Source organism: Silurus aristotelis, assembly GCF_946808225.1.
Source record: "Silurus aristotelis genome assembly, chromosome: 7".
NCBI classification, from domain to species: domain Eukaryota; kingdom Metazoa; phylum Chordata; class Actinopteri; order Siluriformes; family Siluridae; genus Silurus; species Silurus aristotelis.
The window spans coordinates 8,168,261-8,190,921 of NC_139580.1; the positions used below are offsets into that span (position 1 = coordinate 8,168,261).

The following is a 22,661-nucleotide window of genomic DNA, read 5'->3' on the forward strand; positions in this document are numbered from 1 at the left end:
AGACTGTGTGTGTGTGTGTGTGTGTGTGTGTGTGTGTAGGAAGAAAGGAGGCGGGAAGGAGAAACAAAGAGGAATGCTGTGATGTCACTCTCTACCACACCACTCATACAAAGGCGTGAAACACACATGCACACACACACTCTTTCACACACCAGTCCACTCAAACACAATCCAACTCCTGTTGACTCTCTTATCCTGGATGTAAGTAAATGTTTGCTTCTTTTCTTTTACTAAGAAATAATAATGATTTTAGTCTTTTAACTTCTTCATAGCATTACTTTGTTTTTGTGTTTGCTGCCAGTCCTTTTTGTATTTGCTGAACATGTGAATGTTTCACTCTTTGCTGTAGTCCATTGTTTGTCTCAGCTAAATGTTTCTGCAGGTTGCACAGCTTTTTCCTGCTTAGTTTTGGGATTAAGCCCTTGAGCTTTTTTTTTTGAAGATTGTTCCAGAGGCTGTAGTTGAGTTTATGTAAGGAAACAACAAGTTGCAGTGTTTCACTTGAAATTGCTTTGTTTGCTCTGTGAAAAGCTCAGGAGGACAAGGGTACACGTGGTGAAGTTTACTTTTGAGACGAGGCCTGTTTAAAAGGCGTAGGGAGGTTTTCTGATGTGGGTGACTAGCAGACAAAGAGTAAGAAAAACTGCAATTGGAGACTGCAGGCGGATCCTGTAAACTGTGCAAACCAGACCAGCAACTAGCCAGTGGATGAATGGATAATGAGGAATGAGTAAATAAACAACTGAGTAAGAGTAATGAGACACTCAACAGTAGGCCAGAGAGAGAGAGGACAGAGGACAGAAAGAACAGAAACTGGCCTGTATTATAACAGACTGTCTTTTGTCACCATGCACAGAGGTCATGAAAGCCAGCTGGGATCATATGAGCCAGAGGTCACTGTCACAAACCCTGCACAGTCCCTAAATGAGCACTTGTGAACAGACAATGTGTCTCTTTACTACTCTGTCTCCCTTGTGTCCATCTTATCCTGCAGGCACGATTAGCCAAACACAGAGGGCAAACTTTTTTCCAGCCTTTGCGGTTCAAAAAAAGCAGGTCTGATTTGCTTTGTGAGGAGTTTGGGAACGGGTATTTTTGCAAGCCAGACAGGATAATGTTACATTGGGGTTAAAGATAAGTTCAAGCCAGCAACTCGCAAGCCAAACATCATTATCTAATAGTTTGCATCCTTGAGTAGCATTACAATGTATTCGTACCAAGACAGATAACAAAGTCTCTGGTTTAGCCAAAGTCACAACAAGGCAAGATTTGACTGACAACCTGACCAACAATTTTACATTGTGCCCTTATAGTGTTTGTGTCTAAACTTAGCAGCTGATACATTTTTAGCATGCTATCAAACACTATAAGCTTTAATTAGCTGCTTTTGCTAAAGTGCACACATTTCATTTTGATCTACAGTGAATTGATATGAATTCAGCAATCGAGACAATAGCAACACTAATATTTAAGTGCAGGACCCTCAGTGGTCACTCGAACAGTCTGTGTATTGGTTTAACATTAAATACGATCAACAAATGAAGGAAGATTTGCAGATATTCTCGTAAACTATAAGGAAGTACATTGTAAGCCTGTATTGAGTAATACTCCAAACCTGAGTTACTGTTTGCTTTGGGGCATTTTGTTTAATAGATTAAACACGGTTCATGATATTTAACTGCATCCTGTTGGGTTTTCAAGCGATTGAAACTGTCGTACTGTAAGCACATATTATGTAGCTTCTGCCTTAATAGCACAATATTGGCTTTAGTGTTGGTACATACATAGATTTCAAGTACAATGTTTTTTTATATGAAGATCAGTTTAAAAGAATAATGTATTGTGTTTTCAGTATTCAGCTATGCTGATCTTGTGCCAACTGTAGCCTCTGATTTTTGCTTTTGGCTGACAGGAGTAGAAGTCAGTGCTGCTATTGTTGCAAATTCACCTCAAGGTTGTATGTCCGGAGATGATGATTTTTTTTTTCTCTAACCTCTCACATCAACAAGGCTCAGAACAGCCACTCACTGTGTTAGTGTGTTTCCTCCCACTTCCATGATTTTGTGTAAACACTAGAAAACATTGTGTGTGAAAATCCCAGGAGATTTCTAAAATACTCAAACCTGCCCATTCTGGCTTTAAGAACCATGCGAGGGTCAAAGTCACAGAGGTCACAAATTTCGCTCATTATGATCGATGTGGGTGCACATGATATAGTGCATTGTTCTGCTCCCATATGATTGGCTGATTTATATAAGGTACATTTGGTACAAGTGTTCCTGTTAAAGGTGAAGTATTCTGGTTACTTGTAGGGCTACTTTTTGGCTTGGGAACCTTAAACAAAGACTCTTACAGTTTGGTACTAGAACCTGCACTACTTTAAGTGTACTTTCATATACTACATTACATTTTGCATTGGTAGTGATGTTAGACTTCTTTTAAAAGATGTCCAAGGGGTGTGAATTGATTATGTAATATGAGTTTGATTAAAGCAATGGGGTGGTTGCTTTTGCCAACGTGTTTTGCCTGGTGAAAAGTGGAACAGCCTGTACTCAGGTTCAGTCCTGGGTCTGAATGGGTTTCCTATGTTTGGTTTTTTTTTTTCCCTGCCTCCTAAACTCTTCCTGGTAAGTGGCTCTGTGACTTTAAACTGCATGTCGTCGTATATGTTTGCGCATGGTTTCACCATGGGGCATTCCCATTTTATGCAAATTGTTCCTAGGATCGGCAATGACCCTGAAAATGACAAAGCGGCAATTAAATATGAACGAATAACAAGTTTGATTATTGAAAAAGTCAATCTGTGGCATTTACTCACAAACCTTTTGTAATGAAACTGTTCTATCATGAGTTAAAAAGAAAAGGAAGTAAATGAGGCCCACCAACTAACTACAGCGCTGTAATTGATTCCTTTTCCTCCTCTTGTTTCCCTTCAGAAAACACAAATATATCCGGCAATCGTGTGTGCCAGGAATGAGCAGAGCCCCAGCGTTTTCATCCATCCACAGGGGGATATGTGCTGTTCTCTTCTAAGAAGAGGAAAAGGAAGAGGATAAAACTCTGAACAATCAGATTTGCAGCAGTGCTTCCTGTTTACCTGCGATCACACACTCGTGTTTACTAAGAATTTGCACCATACCCCCAGTAAACACTCTTTTTGCACACACACACACACACTCCATAATGCTGCAGCAAATTCTTTCAAACATGTACATCGATCCGGAAATCCTGGAGGCGCTGAACGAGGAGCAGAAGAAGACGCTCTTTCTGAAGATGAGAGAAGAGCAAGTGCGCCGCTGGAAGGAGAGAGAGGAGAAGGAGGAGAGGGAAGGAAAGATGGAAAAGTCCAGACCAAAAAAAGGTTAGTTTTTTTTTTTCCTAGGATATCTTTTGTGTCTACCAGTACCAAGCATTGTAAAGTACAACCTATCAAACTATCAGCTACACTTTGGAGAACATGCAAACAAAGGAAACAGTGGCAAGATAATGTTTGGATTTTTTGCCTGTTCCTAGATCTTTAGAAAGTAGAGCATGAGCAACATTATGTCCTCAGTCAAGGCAACACACATTACAGCATATCAGAACATCATGTGCATTCATCAGATTTCAGGGTTTATCTCATCACAGCCAGTGGGATCTGACAGGAAATATGCTTTTGTGTATTTGTTTTTTTAAATGCTTACATTTTTACATCAGTATGACATCGGGATGCTTTATGTGCTCTAAGATGTTTTCCAAATCCTGACCTGTTTTCCTGAATGCTTAGGGGTTTTGTATGCTATGTGTGTTGGGTATCACAGATATTTTGCCATTATCTTGAGTGAAAATGTGGTAATAAAAAAAAATTGTTTAAATTTATAGTAGCAGAAAAATGTAAAATTGTTAAAATCCTCTTAAATGCCCTGTACTTCAAAAGATGGAGCCTCTTAGTTGTGCATTTCACACATGAACTTGTGCGACTGTGATTACATAACAATCAGAGGATTTTTTTTTACCTAATTATGCCCTGAATTTGAATATTGGATTATTTTTTTTTATGAAACACCAGAAAAATATTCTTAAGCCAGTCATTTTTTTGCATACCATTTCGAATACCGTTCAAGTTTACCATCTCTTTCTCACGCTCCATCCCTCGCGGTCTACTTGCACTTCAGACTAAAGGTTTTAAAACGTTCCTATTTGTAATTAATTTCTAAAAAGGCTACTGTGAGAAGTTCGCTCGGAGTGCACACGGCAGGGAGTGCATCGGCTTGAATAGAGGAGGGATGTGTGGAATGCAAAGCATCTCGCCTGCAGGATATCTTGGGGAACGTTGGGGACGTGTTCCTCAGGAAAGAAAACAGGCACCGGGTTAGAACAGAATCTGGAACGTCCACATTTCTGAGCTCTGCCGACTTCTTCTTTTTTTAGAAACTGGTGATTGTTTAGTGGCAGGCGGCCTATAAATGGATGCTTTCTTATAACCATTTGGTTTATGACTTGGGCTTGGGTGAATCTCGAGTATTGTTGCGCTTGGGACAGTTCACGTCATTGCTTAATCATCCTGGTCTTTTTTGTTTTTGCTTATTAGTGTGTCTGTGTAGCATGGTTAATTATTTTTTTAAATCAGTTTCTGCTATGCATCGTCGTTGCACACTGATCTGACCAGACAGTGAATCAGCATGAGGATGAAACCTGACCCGGTTGAAAACCCCGCTGATGAGTTGTGTACATAGTAGTGCGAAACTGGAGTTTGCACCTGTCCAATTCCACAACATATAAAAACCTTTAAAAACAAACAAAAATAAGCCCAATAAACCTACAAATCCCACATTCTCAACTATTACACCATAAAGCCTAAAAACGGAACACCTGCTATATGGCATGTTGTCAAATATGTTCAAAATGTGCAAGCAAGACCTTTTCAATGTTTCAGCCCGAGATTACGTGCTCAATGGTTCTCCATTCTTTCCTTTTTTTTTTAAAAAACCTGTCTGTCTGTCTCAGTCTGGACGTTATGTACCATGGCTTTATGCCTCAGGCTCAAACACAATAGCTGCTGCTCAAGCATTCAAACACACAAACGAGTTGTGTGTGCTTTTAAAACCACTGACCCGATCGGCAGCAGGACGACACTTAGGTGTGCACACGCCCTCATTATTCAAAAGCACAAAGGCCCCGGTCTTCACACGTGCTCGCTTGTGTGTTTACAAATTGTCAAATCATAATGCTGGACACGCTCATTGCAATGTGACCTGTGCACACCACAAACAGGAAAAAGTTGTGAAAGCACAGGAATTTGAAGTAGATACGAAGAAATCTTAGTAAAAAAATAATTCAAAATGGAACGCTTGCAAGCAACCAACAACAAAGGTCAAAGAAAAAGAATAAAATGAGCAAACTGAAATTAAATTAAGTATTAAGTATAGACATGACGGGTTGTTAATTTTTCCCTTCACATTTCCTTGTTCTACTGAGGGGGGGGGGATTAAGGCAAAACTGCTCCAGGTTAAAGTGGGTCACCTTGACTGAGTAGAACAAGCCTTCAGTGACCTGCATGACTGAAAAGCAGATCTAACTTCACCAGTGCTTTTCAAAAATGCTGAATTAAATGGAATGAATGAAGGAATTGAATTTTAGATTATAAAAAATATATACTGACTTTTTACCCTGTATTGACAAAAATATCAGCCATGAAGCCACAAAGTTGGAGGCACACGATTGTATAGAATGTCTTTGGATGCTATAGCATGAAATTTTCCATTCATTTGAACTAGGAGACTCAAATCTGCTCCAGCATGAGAATGACTCAAAGCCAGCTGCATGGAGATATAAGTTGGAGTGGAAGATCTTAAGTAGCCTGCTATAAAGATCTGACCTCAACCATATTGAACATCTCTGGGATGAATTGGAATGCTGACTGCAGCCCAGGCCTCCTCACCCTACATCACAGCATTTGGCCCTTATCCCTCATATACAACTGAGCAGCTATGGGGTTAAGGGCCTTGCTCAGGGGCCCAGGAGTAGCAGCTGGGTGAGGCTGGGATTTAAACTTATGATCTTTTGGAGAGAAGGTCCAATGTCTACATCACTCCATCTCAACCACATCTACATCAGTATCTCACTTTACTAATGCCTTCGTGGCTGTCCTCAAAAATCTCCACGACCACACTCCAAAATCTAGTTGAACATCTTTCTAGAAGATTGGAGATTATTATAACAGCAAATTGGGACTGAACGTGGAAAAGAATGTTTCAAAAGCACAACATATCATATGATCAGATGTCTACAAACTTTTTCTATAGTGTCTTAGCAGTATCTAATTAGTAGTCATACTCATTAGTCATGTTATTAGTCGATATTTATTATTAGAGATCACTCTCCAGTTGGAGGGTCCTACTTCAATTTTTTCCCCCATTTTTGCTAATTTGGAGCACCTACGTGAGGTTCGGAGAGGATGAGATGGAGTATCTGAAAGCTGATTCATTCCTAGATGCTAAAGATTAGAGATATGAAGATCATGTGATTTTGAATGGTGGCAAAGAATTAAGGTTGTGCATTCTTTTCTCATTGCTCACATTCATCGATCTTTATCTCGGTATCTTTCTTGTATCACCGGTCACCCGGAGAACCAGGTTTTCTTAGTAAAGATAATATTTTTCGTCCTACACTCTTCATCTGATATGACCACTTGAGCGCTTTCTGTCTCTCTCTCTCTCTCTCTCTCTCTCTCTCTCTCTCTCTCTCTCTCTCTCTCTCTCGCTTTCAAAACCAGGACTATTATGGAATGCTTCTTTGTTTTGTGTTTCACCAAGCTGCCCCTGATGTTTTGAAGGTATCATTAGAGCGTCGCTATGTAAACACAACCGTAATCACACACCATGCGTTTAGACTCTGACGTTACTTTGGGCGCAATATGATCCGTTTGCATCACACCATTATACAGAGCACAATAATCTGAGCACTGTAGATGAGCATAACAACTTAAACAATGTTTCTCCAAATTGCAATTATGGGGCGGTGAAGGAAATTGTGCTGAAAATCAATTTAGTTGTATTTTAGAGTAGAGTTTATGTGGAGTAATTGAATACAGTTTGGCTAGCTTGAATAAATTTACTTCACACAGGGTTCAATATTAAAAACAAACACGGAATAATAAAAATAAAATCATCTTAAAGGTGCAGTTTATATATTTGTACAAGTGTCTAAAGTTATAGACAAAATTGAATGATCATTCATAAAAACTCGATTAGTTGTCATAACGTGATTCTTTTTTTTTTTCTTTCTTTTTTCTAGTTCAGATATACAAAATGTAACCAGGAACATCTATAGTGTGTGTGTATGAAAAGTATTTAAATGAAATAAGTGAAATTAACACTAAACCTTCTAATATGAAGTTTTAAATATTCTCCGTAATCAAAATCAACGAAATTACGATTGTAGGTCTATCAACAGATAGATTAGATTCCATTCTCAGGAAAATAACGTCAAATAATAAAAATGAAGGGTGTGAATTATAAATCTGAACTCAATTTTTAAAAATACTAATTATTTTGGGATTTGAGAGACTTTTGATCTGTAGATCTGTCTAGTTTCAAAGCTGTAAAACTATCTGCTTTATTTACTTCTGTTTGCTTTTTTCTGGCCCAGAAAAAGGCTCCACCCCTCAATTTTTGCTCTGCACAGTTTTGTTACCTTTTAAGGAAATGGGGACATTGTTTATTTGGAGAAGACCAGGTTGGTAAGGTGCTTGTCATTGCAATTCCAGTTCACCTTACCGGCATCGGAGAATTTAAATATTACAGCATTGTACTAATGATGATGAAGAAGAGAACAGGTTTAAGAGGTCTGGCTAAAAGAAAAACTACATTTGTGTGTGAAGGAGTGGTTCAACTTGTATTTCTGAAGAATGCAGCACCCCTAAATGCCAGGCATCATTAAAGTTTCATAAATTAGAAGTGAAGTATGTTGCACAAACCTGTAAGCAGTTCAGCCAAGTTGGATGAGCACTTGATTTTTATTTTAGATCCACAGGGAAATATACTGGAACCTAAACCCTCCACAGCATTCTCTTTTTTTTACATAAAGAAAAGGCTCCAAATGTGAAAACTCCAATGAATGAATTTATTCTTCCCTAAGCTCATCAGGCACCAATATAGTTTAAAAACTAATTGTTATGATGACTGATGTGCACCTGGTCATCAGCCTCAGCAACTTGTTTGACTTCCTGAGTGCAAAATTCAGTTCACTTGTATTTGTTCAGCACTGTAACAATGGAGCATCACAAAGCAGTTCTACACAAATAAACTGAATCTAAATATAAATGTTAGCATAATAAAATAGACTCTAGATGTTTATCCTTAATGCACAAGCCAGTGCTGAGTGGGGCAAAAACTCTGAGATGAGGAAGAAACCTTAAAAGGAACCCAAATTTAAAGGAAACACATGTGGGTGAAAATGACTAATTACATGTGATGTGTAAAGACAAGGTAGATATCTCGATATGTAAACCTGGGCCTGTTTGGGTTTTCTCTGAATTTTGACTATTTGAACTAATACTCTGAATTGAATGCATGTGTACAAGTTGAAATGTAGATGGTTGGTTGAAAAAGCATTTGTACAAGAGATCAGCTGTTGGGAAGGTTTCCAATCGAGCTCGCAGCAGCAATTGTAAGGGAGTTTCACTATCTGGTGTGCGCTGATTAGGAGATTGTACTCGCCCCAGCGTGTCAGTAAAAACACGGTACAGGAGTCAGAACACTCGAACTTTACTGGGTTTCGAATTGATCGTGGGTGATTCTCGCTGTCATCTGCGAGGCTGCTGTTCGGTAGGTTGCATGATGTCGAATGACCACTGCGGCTCAGTGTTCCGGTCTAAGTGGCCTATTTTCAGGTATTGTTTATAGAATTTTGAGGAAAAAAATTAATTTCATCCATTTTGGAAGTCTGTAATATATAATGTGGGAAAAGTGAAGCGCTGTGAACACTTCCTAAATTCACTGTAAGAGAAGCTCTAATTATGTAATTGTATTTTTGTCACCAAGCCTAGTATTTGGAATACAGATTCTTTGCCATCACAGTTTTAAAGAAATCAATCACTTGTTGTATCACATCGCCCTCTGCTGGTGTCCTGTGGGGTTTTTTTTTCCTTTTTTTTTACCTCTGGCTCTTTAACTAAATGGTTGTATTTTTTTATTAATTTAACACCGATATTTGTGAAATGTAGAGCAGTGATTGAGTTTTGTGCATGGGAGTGATAAGGGGAATAAACAACACCTTTCACAAATGGATTTTTATCACTGTTTAGTATGAGTGTGTCGTAACTCAAGTGCCAACTCATTTGTGAACGACATCATAAACACTCCTGTCTTTTTTCTTCTTCTTCGTATTAAACATTTTTTTGTTTTTGTTACTATGTAAATAGCTTCCGAATAGCATCCGAGACGTCACTACATAAGGTGTGATCTCCAGCTACTGTATCTGATGTCATGAGGTAAAGAGTCTTAATGGGTTCTTTTTTGTTTTCCTTTTCTTTTCTTTTTTTAGCCACTTTCAAGAAAGTGAGCTGGCTGCTTGGACGAGACGGTGACGTGCACGTGCGTGTTATCGGAGAGACCGACGAGTTGAAACAGAGCTCGAAGAAATTCTTCCTGTCAGAATTACGGACAAAAAACGAGAATGACCTCAACAACACCAACAGGTACGGAGTCACTCAGGGGTAAAACAGAAGTCATAATTAGCAGGTGTACAGTAGCGATGATGACGTTGAGGTTATTTTAGTCCTGTTTACGTCAATGTCTTCCGGTTCAAGAAAATAACAAGATCTGAATGGAGTATGACTGCCAGCTGAAGGATTGTTTTCATTCCAGCTAATTGTAGAGGAAGTAGAAAGGCAGCTTACTTAATGTTGTTGTTTTTTTTTGTTATTAATATGCGGAAATAGTTTTATTCCAGCATTTCTAAAGGTACATGTTGGATAAATCCAACTAAAATGTTACATTTCGATCACCTGACTTTTTTCCTCAAACTGTTAACACAAAAATTGGAGGCACACAATTGGAATCTCTTTGGATGTAGCAGCATTTAAAAAAAACCTTTTCCTTCACTTGAACTAGGAGACCCAAAACTGTTCCAGCATGACGAGGCCTTGATGATGCATTAAAATACACTAAGAATTGAAAATATGGTTTACATGATTTGGAGTGGAAGATCTCCTGCTGTAGAGCTCTGACCTCAACATATTACCTCATATTAGACACCTTTTTAGTATGAAGGTTAATGCTGACTGCACCCCAGGCTTCCTCACCTCACCTGCATCAGTTCCTGACTTTACTACACCCTTATGGCTGAATGAATACAAATCTCCACAAACGCACTCCACATATTCCTAGTGAAACATCTTCCCAGAAAAGTGGAGGTTATTATAAAAGCAAATGGCAACTAAATGTGGAGAAGGATGTTCAAAAAGCACATATGAATGTCGTCATGGTCAGGGGTCCACAAACTTATTGTTTATATTTAATGCATCATCAATTCTTTTTAATAAGAAATTGCCTTTTATTTGAAGTATATCGGAGGTATATATTGTATGTATGTATGTATGTTAAAAAATATTTAACAGCATATTTATTTAATTTTTTTTGTTTATACAATTTAGTTTTACATTTAAACTTGGGTGGAAATGATGCCCTAAGGGGGGGGATTTAGTATAATGTAATTGCGAGTGTGTCTCGTTAATGGAGGCTCCCAAACCAAATGAGCATTTCTGAAGAATTGACTGTGAAGAAAATCTTTATTCTGCATCTACAGTACAAAACTGAAGCATGTCCCACCAGACAGGTGCTGTTCGATAGTTTAGAGAAAAACGGGTCTTTTGAATTTCCTGCTTTTACATCCAGCAGTGATAAATTCTCACAGCAGTGTTTGTCTCTGAACAGACCTCCGACTACTGGATATCTCAAAAGCAACCTGGAAAACCAAGCGATCCAGCAGGACAGCAAATCCGGAATAGAGCTACTGCTTAAGGTATGTACACGTGCACTAGTTTCGTTTCATTTCATCTATATTTGAACCTTAAATCTATAACAGTAATTATGCAACACACAGGTCACCCAACAACATTTGATAAATATGAACAGAAGATGAATCTGAGGATGAAAATTACGTTTTACATGCTCTTATGCTGTGTGTGTAGGGATGGGGGACAAAATGTTTAAATAGGGTGTTTAAAAAGCACATTAATCTTATGGTCATGTGTCCACAAACCTTTGTCCATACCATGTATGTTTCAGCAGATAATCGTTTCAGATCTATACTGACTGAACCCTGATTATTATTACATTATAAAATGTATTATATTGTACTGAAATTACAAAATAAAATAACTGCTAAATCATCCAAAAATGAATTGATAATTTAAAATATTTTCTTTTATGTAATTATTATATATATATATATATATACACACACACACTTTTTTTTTAAACGATTCCATTATCATTAACATGGGTTTTTTTGTGGTGTTTTGTATATTGGGTAGTAAAAGTATCTGATCTACTTTACTTTATAGTAGATCACTTTATCTCTACACTCACACTACCCAGTCTCTGAATGTATTCTCCTCTACATGGTTACATTAACAGAACGCAGACGTGATCAACTACTCAGACGCTCTTCCAGACTTCCAGAAACACCACAATACCCATTCTATAGAGGAGCTGAAAAGCCAGAAGGATGACTCTTCGTATCTGAGTGCACCCAGGATGGACCGAGAGCCGTCTGTATTGGCGAGACTGAACCAGTTCGGTTTACAGAAAAGCAGCATGATCGAAGACGAACAGGAAAGAGGTAAACGAGTGCAGAGATCGAATGCTAAGTTCAATAAAATGTGTAAGGGAACGAGGAAGAATCTCTCATGCGGGCAGAGGGGGGGGGGGGGGTGCAAGGTAGGCCTTGTTCATTAAAATCATAGCATATCACAAGTTCATACACCTTGGGTAACCTGATTTATCAGTATGGCTGAATAAAATGACTCATTTTGTTTCATATTTTGCAAACTAGAAGCGACCATGTGTGTGTTAGCAAAGCAGAAGTCAGAATTCCTTGAAGAGAATGCACACTGATTCCTCAAACATGCGTTTCATGGTCAACCATTAAATTACCGCAGTCACAATTGGAAATATGGCATAATATAAGAAACAGAATAATACTCTTGTGCTGAAACTTGGAGCTTGTGATTGATTGAAAATTCTATTGATAAATGACTGCCATCTAGTGGATATATAGTGGAATGACATCTGACATTTATTACTAAGCTGTCTTTTTCTTCTCAGTGACATAAAACTAGTTGTTTTCGAACCCAATTTTTTAACTCCTGGAGAACCTCTTCAAATAAAAATAAACTACAACCTGATTTAATAATCATGTGTAATAAATCAGGACTGTGAATGAGAAGCATCCCAAGCCTCTAGCGAAACCATACAACTGATCTCGGAGCAGAGCAAACCTGCATCTTGCATTCGTTTTCCTCAGCCTGGTCTAATTCTGCCCCGACACTGCAGACGCTGCTTCCTGTAATAGAGCTCACACGGTTAGTCCCTAGTTAGTCGAGTTCGTCTGGCTGCTCGGTAAATTTTTAGCTCCATCTGCAATGTTGTGCAACTGATCACGGCCCACGGCTGTGACCCGAGGAGACGCCGAACTCTCCCAAAATATTCCTGTAGTTTCCTCTTAAATAATATCACTGTCACAGAAACATGGAAACTTGTAGCTCCTGATTATACATGCATGTAGAACCAGGAGGTGTGTTTTTTTTATTTGCGAATTTATAATGTACAAAACAGCCCAATTGAAAAATGACTAAATTATCCGAATACTGAAACTGTGTTTTTGTATTAATATTTTGAGCAGTTTTTTTTTATATTTGATGACTGTTTCAACATTTGAAGCCTTTTAAATTATATTTTTTGAAATTGAAAGTATTTAATTGAATATTTGCATTTGTTGGCAATTATTTCATATTCAGTGGCATTTCAATGAGTTGATTGCAATAATAATAATAATAATAATAATAATACAGTTGAACAGGACACATCCAGATATCTTCACTCTTCTTGTTTTGCCCCGTGGAATTTGATTGTGGTTGTATAAAGACCTGCCGGATGTGCGTTTGTCTAGTAAAGTGGAAAACTACACATTTCCCATTTGTTTTGAGAAAGGCAGTGTTGACCTTCAAAATCTGGTAAACCAGAAACTGGGACCATCTCACAATGTCTGCAAAATGAACTCTGACCCTGTTAGTTCAGCATCAGACTCATTATATAAAGCACATCTGTGCATTTTACTACTTTTACCAGTTCTGTATCATTTTACCTTCATTTAGAGCAAGAACTTCAGCTGGTGTGTGTGTGTCAGAGAGAGAGAGATGAGACAGAAAAGACTTACACCCTAGTCTCCATGGCGACAGCCTAACACAGTTACAGGGTCAGGGATGCGGTGGATGGACAGAGACACATTAAGAGGAAGTACAGATCAAAGGGCAGACAGACAGAGGAACCAGGAGAAAGACAGAAATAAAAGAGAGAGAGAGAGAGAGAGAGAGAGAGAGAGAGAGAGAGAGAGAGAGAGAGAGAGATTGCGTCTGTGCGAGACGAGTGAGGAGAGAAGCAGGTGAATGGGAGCTGTAGGGTGCATCGTGTCAGCTCGGAAAAAAATAAAGCATTCATGAGCAAGAGGGGAGACAGAAATGAGAGAGAGAGAGTGAGAGAAAGTGACAGCGAGACAGGGAGAGAGAGTGTCCTTAAGGAAGCTGAAAAAGAGAGAAGGATAAGTGACGGCGAAAGAAAGACAAAGCGAGTGATGGAGTCCTGGAGATCGAGAGCGAGAGAAAGATGGAACGCGAGACAAAGAGTGATGGCTAGCTCTAGGCTCTAAGCCTTTAGGGAGAAGCTAAAAATACAGTCCTTGCCCTCTTCTGGCTGCTACTCAGAATCTGTTGGGTTTTTTTTTTTTTTTTTGTCTTTCCATCACCTCCAATCTGGTTGCCCCTTCATTCCATTATTTTTGAACTGATTCACAAACATTATTAATAACATGTTAGCCTAGCCTCTGCTATACTCTGCCTGCATCACTTACAAAACTTTCTATTACATGAGTGTTTCACTGTATTTCTTGAAAGTGCATTTTCTGGATATATTAGTTAGCTAGCTATTTAACTAGCTAATTAGAAAAAGAGAGAGCTTTCTATATATATATATATATATATTTATTATGTCTATGAGTCAAATATTCACTGAGATTCAGGTTGTTTTATTTGTGTGTCTGGGAAAACAGGAGACAGAGACGGCAGAGAGCGCCCCCTGTCTGTTTGCTTTATTTTAAAAGCACAGCATTTTGTTGTTATGAGGGTATACAAATAAAAGCACAGCATTTTGTTGTTGTTATGAGGGTATACAAATAAAAGCACAGCATTTTGTTGTTGTTATGAGGGTATACAAATAAAAGCACAGCATTTTGTTGTTGTTATGAGGGTATACAAATAAAAGCACAGCATTTTGTTGTTGTTATGAGGGTATACAAATAAAAGTAGACCCTTTACAGATTGGAATGATGTATTGCTTTTATCTGTACGATCAAAAAAGACCTAAAAAAAAATTTGGAAAAAATGCCACAAAACGTGCCGGTGCGTTTGTCGACCTCAGAGGGTAAATTATCGGATGTGTTGCATCATGGTGGATTTTGGAGCCAATTTGAGACTTGGCGCATCAGTAAACAAATGCTTACTGATTGAAAAATTATTTGACGCTGAAAGTGTTAATGTCGCATCTTTTATATTTATTAAATTTTTTTTAAGAAAATGGTCAAACAGAAATGCACGTTGCATTAATCATGCGTTAATAAAAACCATTTTGACAGCCCTAATTAATATATTGATACAAAAATAATCAAAATTTTGGTTACCTAATAAATGTATCCAGGCTGAACATTAACGATATAGAACACAAGCAGAGGGAAGATGATGATGATAATCAGGAATCTGTTCTCAGTCATGTTTACATCACAGACTCCCTCTGTCTCATTCACATTAACCCCATACTTCTTGTCGCCTTCTGCCTTGCTTGTTGTTCGCTTTTGTAAACTAGTCTACGTCTGTGGCGTGTGTGAGAGGCAGGAAATGATACACCAGTGGTAGACTGAAAAAGCTGTGAGATGACCGGAAATAGGTTGATGGGCTGAAAACTGCACAGAATGAGAAGAAGAAATATTGACATTTTACCAAATAGATTCAAACTAAAGTAACGAGTCTGTTTTGAAAATTTAAGAAGAAACAGATATTTATGAAAAAATCTAATGAGTAAAATAAATAGTGGAGTAAAGTACTGATACCAGAAAAATCTACTGAAGTAGAGTAAGGAAGTATTTGTACTTCGTTACTTTCCACCTCTGAGTATAACTGATAGCCCGGCTAACTAGCCTGATAATAATCATTTTTATTGCTAATAGTATCTTCTTTTAGCTATGTTCGCTCACAACAATGCTGCTAATTATGAATAATTAGAGAGAAGGGCTTTTATTTGTCACAGATACACTACAGCATGGTGAAATTCTTTCTTTGCATATCTGGGGTTAGAATGCAGGGTCTGCCTGATGCACCTTAGAACCTGGTGCAGAGATGGTTAAGGGCCTTGCTCAAGGGCCCAACAATGGCAGCTTGGCAGAACCCTCGACCTTCTAAACAGTAGCCCAGAGCGTTCACCTTTCCCTTTCTCTTTACTGTAAGTCACAGTAAAAGGCAGTCCAGTTTCATAGCCTACATTTAATGTAAATGAATTGTTCAGTGAACTCTCTAAGGCTATGCAAAGGCCAGGGGATGTAGAGAATATTAAAAGTGATAAGTGGATAAGATGTTGGATTTATGATCAGAAGGTTATGAGTTTAAATCCCAGCAATGCCATGCCCTTAACTACTCGGTTGCATAAATAAGGTATTCTGTCAAACGAATAATAAAGAATCAATTAATACATCTTTAATCACAAACTGGGGAAGAAAAAACTATGTATTGTACAGCTGTTTTGTGTCCCACTTTTTATTAAAGCTTTCTACAAGCAGAGAAGATTTATAGCCAATAAAAACAGCTTATCATTACAAGACCAGGACAGATGATTGAATGTTTGGGTGAGCCTGAGGTTGAGGTTAACCCATGTCATTTCCCAAGTTTTATTGACACACACACACACACACACACACACACACACACACACACACACACACACATTCACTCTCTCCCTGTTTCTCTCTGCAGGAGTGGTAAACGATCAGGGACTCGGCTCTCCCTTCGTAGGCCGTGTGGCTCAGCTCAGGATGAACTTCAACATGCCGAACACTAAAACCCCCTCACGGTACACCAAACCACCCGTTCCTTCCAAACCGGCTCATCTGCTGGCGGCTGCCTCCGTAAGATAAACTGGGCACAGTAATGTGGGGTCTGGATAATGGAACGTTATTAAACATACCTGTACATAAACCCTGACACTCTTCAGCTGCATGTTCAAATATCAAGACTGTTGTGTCGGACATGAAGGGAAAAAATGCCCCCTGATCTATTGTGTATTATTTCAGACCGGCTTTCAATCAGTTCACTGCAGCAAGTCGATACACACAACCTGGACTTTAGCAATACATCTTTCTTGCTTTTGGTGTCATGCTCACTTTAGATCTGCCAAAACGTTTTTTTTTTTTTTATATATATATATATTATTATTAAATATACATATTACAATATACATGGTTTTTATATAATGGATAATGTTTTGTACTTGTGTTCTTGAATGTGCTTTGTAAATATGAACAGTGTGTCAAAAATGCTAATAAAACTTTTTGGGTTTCAAAGATTAAATCTTTTTTTTTTTTTTTTTGTCGATCATCTAATGATTCATGTGCAAAACGAAGTTCAACCTTTTTGAATTCAATTTTTTTTTTAAGTATCAGGACATAATTGTTTTTTAAATCTGTTAAATACAGCCTCAGATGAACACCACCACATGACATAATACACGGTTACCTTACTTATTTTCACAAAAATAAAGCTGAAATGGAGAATCCACGTGTGAAAAAGTAAGTACACTTTGATTTAATTGTTTGTAAAAGCAGCTTAAACGGAAGTTACTTTTTAATAAGTATCGTTCTTCTGTAAGTCTCTATCAGACGCTCAAATTCTTGTGGAAGGATTTTGTTTTATTCTTTTTGATTGCTTAGTTCATTGAGGTTTGCAGTTTTTTTATTTAGAGCTCTTAAGGTACCTTACCATAAAATTCAAAGCGGGTGTACTTTCTTTTTCACATGACTGTATATATTTAATTTGATTGATGTTGATAAATACAGTTTGCACTCAAATCACTCTCTCTAAAGTTAAAACTCTAAAATATTCAGAAATAATTTGTGGACAAAAGTATTGGGACACCTAACTGCCAGCCATATGTGGGCGTTCCCCAAACTCTTACCTCAAATTTGGAGGTGCACAATTGAATCCGTTGTCTCTGAATGAGGTAGCATTCGATTTTCCCTTTCCGACTAGAAAACCCTAACCTGTCCCAGCATGACAATGCCCCTGTGCACAAAGCCAGCTCCATGAAGATATGCTTTACATGTGTTGGAGTAGAAGTTCTTGGTTGGCCTCCTGTAGAGCTCCAACCTCAACCCTTTTCAGCTCTGGATTGAATTGAAATGCTGGCTGCACCCCAGTCCTCCTCACCTCACTTACATCAGTTCCTGAATTTCAATAACATCCTTGTGACTAAATGAGCACAAATCTCCACAAAATCTAGTGGAGCATTTTCCCAGGAGGAGGAGTGAAGGCCATTGTAACAGTAAATGGGGAGTAAATGTGTATCAGCATTTTCAAAAAGCACATATGATCACACTTTTGTGACATGCTTCTGTTCATATGTCTAAATATCATGAAACTCTGAATAGTTGCTCATATGTTCCGGTTTACACAAGTGGTCATTTTAAATTTATGGGACACGGTTCTAAAAAGGGAAATGATTTATAAGCTCACTGAGTTTGCCTTTTGAGTTTGGTTGCCTTTGGTTTGCTCACTGGTGAGAAATAATAAGTAGAAGAAGTAAAGATTAAACACAACTGCTTATTAAGGAGATTTGCTGTAAACTCACTCCCTTCTAATTTTCACAACTTTCCTATAAGTTTAAACTTTTTTACAAATAGAGACAATGAAATGCAATTAGCATAGAACCAGTAAAGTAAATAAATTAAATGAAATAGTAAAATTATAGTTATATAACATTAAACAAGTAAAAATTAAACGGTATGATAAATGTGAGTAGTGCAAATGGAATTTAGGTCAATTAAATAGAAAGTTGGGGTAACAATATGATGCATGAAGTAAATCCATACAGTAGATACAGATGTGCAAATGGCACTCTAATGTGAGTGGTTGTGTAGTTAAAAAATAAGCAGATAATTGAATTAAAATGCAAGCTAATGGGAGAAGGCTGGGCGTTAGTTCTCACTGTGAGTTCATAATTAGTAGGGCTGAAGGGAAAAAAGGGTTTTGTGTGTTGTTCTTCTTCTCTTTCGGATTCTCCCATTAGGGGTCGCCACAGCAGATCAGCCATCTCCATACCCCTCTTTCCTGTACATCTGCCTCTTTCAAACCAACTACCTGCATGTCTTCCCTCACCACATCCATAAACCTCCTCCTTGGTCTTCCTCTTTTCCTCCTTCCTGGTGGCTCCATCCTCAGCATTCTCCTACCGATATACCCCATGTCCCTCCTCTGCACATGTCCAAACCATCTCAATCTCACCTCGATCACCTTGTCTCTAAAACGTCCTACATGTGCTGTCCCTCTAATAAACTCATTTCTAATCCTGTCTATCGTCGTCACTCCCAACGAAAACCTCAACATCTTCAGCTCTGCTACCTCCAGCTCCACCTCCTGTCTTTTACTCAATGCCACTCTCTCTAATCCATACAACATCTCAGGTCTCACCACAGTCCTATAAACTTTCCCTTTTACTCTCACAGATACTCTTCTATCACAAATCACTCCTGCTATCACTCTTCTCCACCCACTCCACCCTGCCTGCACTCTTTTCTTCACTTCTCTAACACACTCTCCATTACTTTGCACTGTTGACCCCAGGTACCTGAACTCCTCCACCTTCTCCACCTCTTCTCAGTATGAATATAATGACTGATTAGTATAGGGATATGAGACAGAAAAACAAATACACATTTGAGTTTCAAGCTTTCTTTTATTCATTGCTCAAAAATTATGCATTGCGAACCACAGAACAGCTTTCAAGAAATAGAGGTTATAAAGAACCGCTTTTTTTTTTTTTCAGGTGGATGAATAAAATGTTCATCCCCATAGATTTGCTTTCATTCTTAATCAGCAAGAGTTAATAACATGGCACCAGGTTTATACTGATACAGACTACACTTTCCATCAGCCACTGCACTTCATCACATGATATTTCCACTTGAGTCACATTCACAGATAATGAGCACAAGTGAATTTCTCTCACGTTTTTCTTCCCATGGTGGTTGTTTTCCTCTTCTTGCCCAGGTTATGGTTTCTTTGTTACTTTGGGTTTTGTTTTCTTTGGATTAGTTTTTATATGTACTTCCTTCATCCTCTGTCATAGTTACGTGCCATGTGGCCTGTCTTATATATACAGTATCTGTACAGTACGTTCGTCATTTGGGATAAAGTCTTCTAGTGGTAGGGAAAGGCAATATCACCAAAATATCCAGGAATCATTGAACACCTGTAGTCTATATAATCAAGACATAGAGTTTGCACTGATCATCCATGGATTTTCTTATTTCTTTCAACATGATGTCATGTTGAAAAAGCTCACCATGGCATGTAGAAAAAGCTTTCAAAGTTTGTACTTTGTCCTGGTGGACATTGTGAGGTTGCTCTGGAAATCACGCCTCCAGCGTCCTTAGCCTCTTATATGATTGCCGGCAGTCTGGCCTCTGGCGCTGTGCACTTGGACTGGATGCTGTGGCAGGTCTCGCCCAGGTGGACACTGTAGGTCATAAAGTAAGCTCGAGGTGGATGACCTAAAGTATATAGCAAGATGTCTCAGTTGTATATTGTGAGTATGCCTGGGACAGAATGTAAAAACCAATAATTTGACCTAAGCTGTTTTATTGTATCCTATATCATGTAACAATGGTTTTATATTTTTGGGAAGCTTACTTCTAATTCAACATTTAGAGTATCACTTTCTGACAGGTATCCTAGAGTTGTCTCCTCATATTAATTTAAATTATAAATCTACACTATAACACGCCAGTCAGAGCTTTCAAACCGCATCTGTAGCAAACTGCACAAGCTCAAATATATAAGTGTGAATTTAATACTGTAGCTGTTTTTTCATTCCACAATTGTTTTTATCACAGATACACTTACAAGGACTTTTCAAGAAAAGCTGGACATCTAAAGGAAAAGGTCGTCCAAAACAATTTAGGACCGTTGTTAATCTTTTTAATGAACCATTTCTACCTTTGTGTTTTCTTTCCTTTAAAATGTGCACTAAAACACACAATTTGCCTTCTTTTCAAATCCCATAGAAAACCCGTAATGCACAAAAAAAAAAAATGCACAGAAAATCCAGATGGTAATATTGATGCTTCTGCTAGAGATGATGTATGTGGGTGGTGCAGCTGTGGCTGCAGTGAAAAGATACTTGTTGAATTGTGTTCATTGAGTTTCTTGCTTCAGTAAAGGCATTTATTCATGCTGCATGAGATACCTGTCTGTGATGCAGAGCTGTGTAATACTGTGTTTCTGAATAGTATTGTATTGATTGTTTCTATAGCCATGGCACCATAATGATGGTATCGTGGTAAGACATCCTAGGTGTGGAATGCACGGCCGACCAGTAATAAATACAAATTTATTATGGAGTTTGATTTTCTTCTGCCAAATCTTTAACTGTTTGAAACACTTTACCAGCCAGGATTTAACTAGAGTAGGAGGAAATATTCCTGATAATAACAAGTACTGTATAATCACATAATCTACAGTCACAATCAATAAAGTGAAATTTCAATTTGTTCTGTCACCCAACTGCCCAACATTGCCGTTGTATTTATGTATAGGTTTGGTTCATTTGCTTTGTTTCTAGTTAGTTTTGTGTTGTCCAGCGTAAATGTATGTTTTTTTAGAGCACTTTTGTCCTAGAGGAACATTGTTTTGTGTACTGTGCCAACTCTATATGGTTGAAATGACAATAAAAGTAACCTACCGTAATTTCCGGACTATAAAGCGCACCCATATATAAGCTGCACCCTCTGAATTATACTAATATTTTTATTTTTAACATAAATAAGCCGCACCTGTCTATAATGTGTCTACACTAATGTACTTTACACAGGCTTTAACGAAAGACACGTTACACACGGTGTAACGGGTGAAATATGTTGCGCTTCCTTTAGGAGCATAGCGGTATTTTTTTAATAGCATGCCAGAAGCGAGCTCTCCCTTCACCCAGACTCAACGCGTTACAACGGCTTGTATCTAAACAGTAGCCGACCAAAAAAGTCATTGTTCACTGTCTTCCTCCTTCCTTTCACAACTATTTATTTCGGGAGTTTATCTTTTGGCATCGTCGTGCGTTTAAAAATCACCCAATGGAAGTTTTTTCTCCCGATGCCGTGCAGCTCAGAACACAGGTGAGTTGCGTTTTTTCGTTTAGGTTCGGAAATTTCATTGGTCTAATGTTATGGGGTTCAGTTTTTTGGCTTGAAGTTTGTGAAACCGGAAAAACCCAGGAAAAATTCATAAATAAGCCGTTTCGTTGTTTAAGCCGCGGGGTTCAAAACGTGGGGAAAAAGTAGTGGCTTATAGTCCGACGGTAAGTAAGTTAAATATAGTTATATACTGTATTCATTCAATTATAGGAGTTACGCATATACTGAGTGTCCAATATTTTATAATTGTCCTCATAATACAAAAAAATTTAACATTTAAAGCTGCTACTAACAAATAACACTCAGCTAAATCAAATTGAAATGTCATTTGTCACATAGATAATGATACACAGTGCATGTAGTAAAATGCTTCTATGACTGGTCTGGGACATAAAATTGAATTAAAAGACTTTTAATAATAAAATAATTAAAAAGAATTAAGAATAAAAATAGAGTTTACAATATAATAAAACTAGGAAAAGAATTATTGGTTTCTTTTTTAAAAAAGGATTCAGGGCTCGATTCAGAGTTTTTATTTAAACGTTATGAAGAAACCTCAGGGGGAAGAGAAGTGACCTTTTTTAAATAACTGTAATGACATGGAAAAAAATAAGATAAACACAAACAAAATGTGTTACAATTTCTTGTTTCTATGGGTGGAGAATTTAGTTTTTTTTAAATGCACAAGCATATAAAGGTCCCATTAAACACAATTTTTAATTCAATTCAATTCAATTCAATTCTGTTCAATTTTGTCCCAAAGCAGTTTTACAGTGAAATATAGATTACAAATATACATTTTAGCATCATAAACTAGTCCCTATAGTTTCATCCCAAATGTGCAAGTCAGTGGCAACAGTGGCAAGGAAAAACTCCCTAAAATAGTATGAGGAAGAAACCTTGAGAGAAACCAGACTTAATGTCCATTCATTATAGATCCATCATTGTTGAGGTGA

General features: G+C 37.9%; 2 protein-coding genes across 2 annotated transcripts in view; one reads left to right on the forward strand and one right to left on the reverse strand.

Annotated features, from left to right (window-relative positions):
• Positions 1-56: 56 nt before the first annotated feature.
• LOC310729129 (uncharacterized protein) lies at positions 57-16,868 on the forward strand. The gene is made up of 6 exons (XM_083547194.1): positions 57-201; positions 2,937-3,361; positions 9,526-9,679; positions 10,917-11,004; positions 11,622-11,826; positions 16,280-16,868. Exons 2-6 carry the CDS (start codon positions 3,184-3,186, stop codon positions 16,438-16,440), a joined length of 786 nt encoding a protein of 261 aa, XP_083403320.1. The 5' UTR covers positions 57-201; positions 2,937-3,183; the 3' UTR covers positions 16,441-16,868.
• Positions 9,128-22,661, reverse strand: part of cxxc5b (CXXC finger protein 5b) — a 68,831-nt gene continuing 55,297 nt past the window's right edge. Inside the window, exon 4 of the transcript XR_014534453.1 lies at positions 9,128-9,141. The gene's annotated coding sequence lies outside the window, so the exon portion shown is untranslated. The remainder of the gene's footprint in view (positions 9,142-22,661) is intronic.

Excerpts from the sequence above, each read along its gene's own strand:
- LOC310729129 (XM_083547194.1), top strand. The coding sequence starts at position 3,184 with ATGCTGCAGCAAATTCTTTCAAACATGTACATCGATCCGGAAATCCTG. Across the intron at positions 9,680-10,916 it reads GACCTCAACAACACCAACAG|ACCTCCGACTACTGGATATC; the intron begins GTACGGAGTCAC and ends GTCTCTGAACAG. Across the intron at positions 11,005-11,621 it reads GAATAGAGCTACTGCTTAAG|AACGCAGACGTGATCAACTA; the intron begins GTATGTACACGT and ends TTACATTAACAG.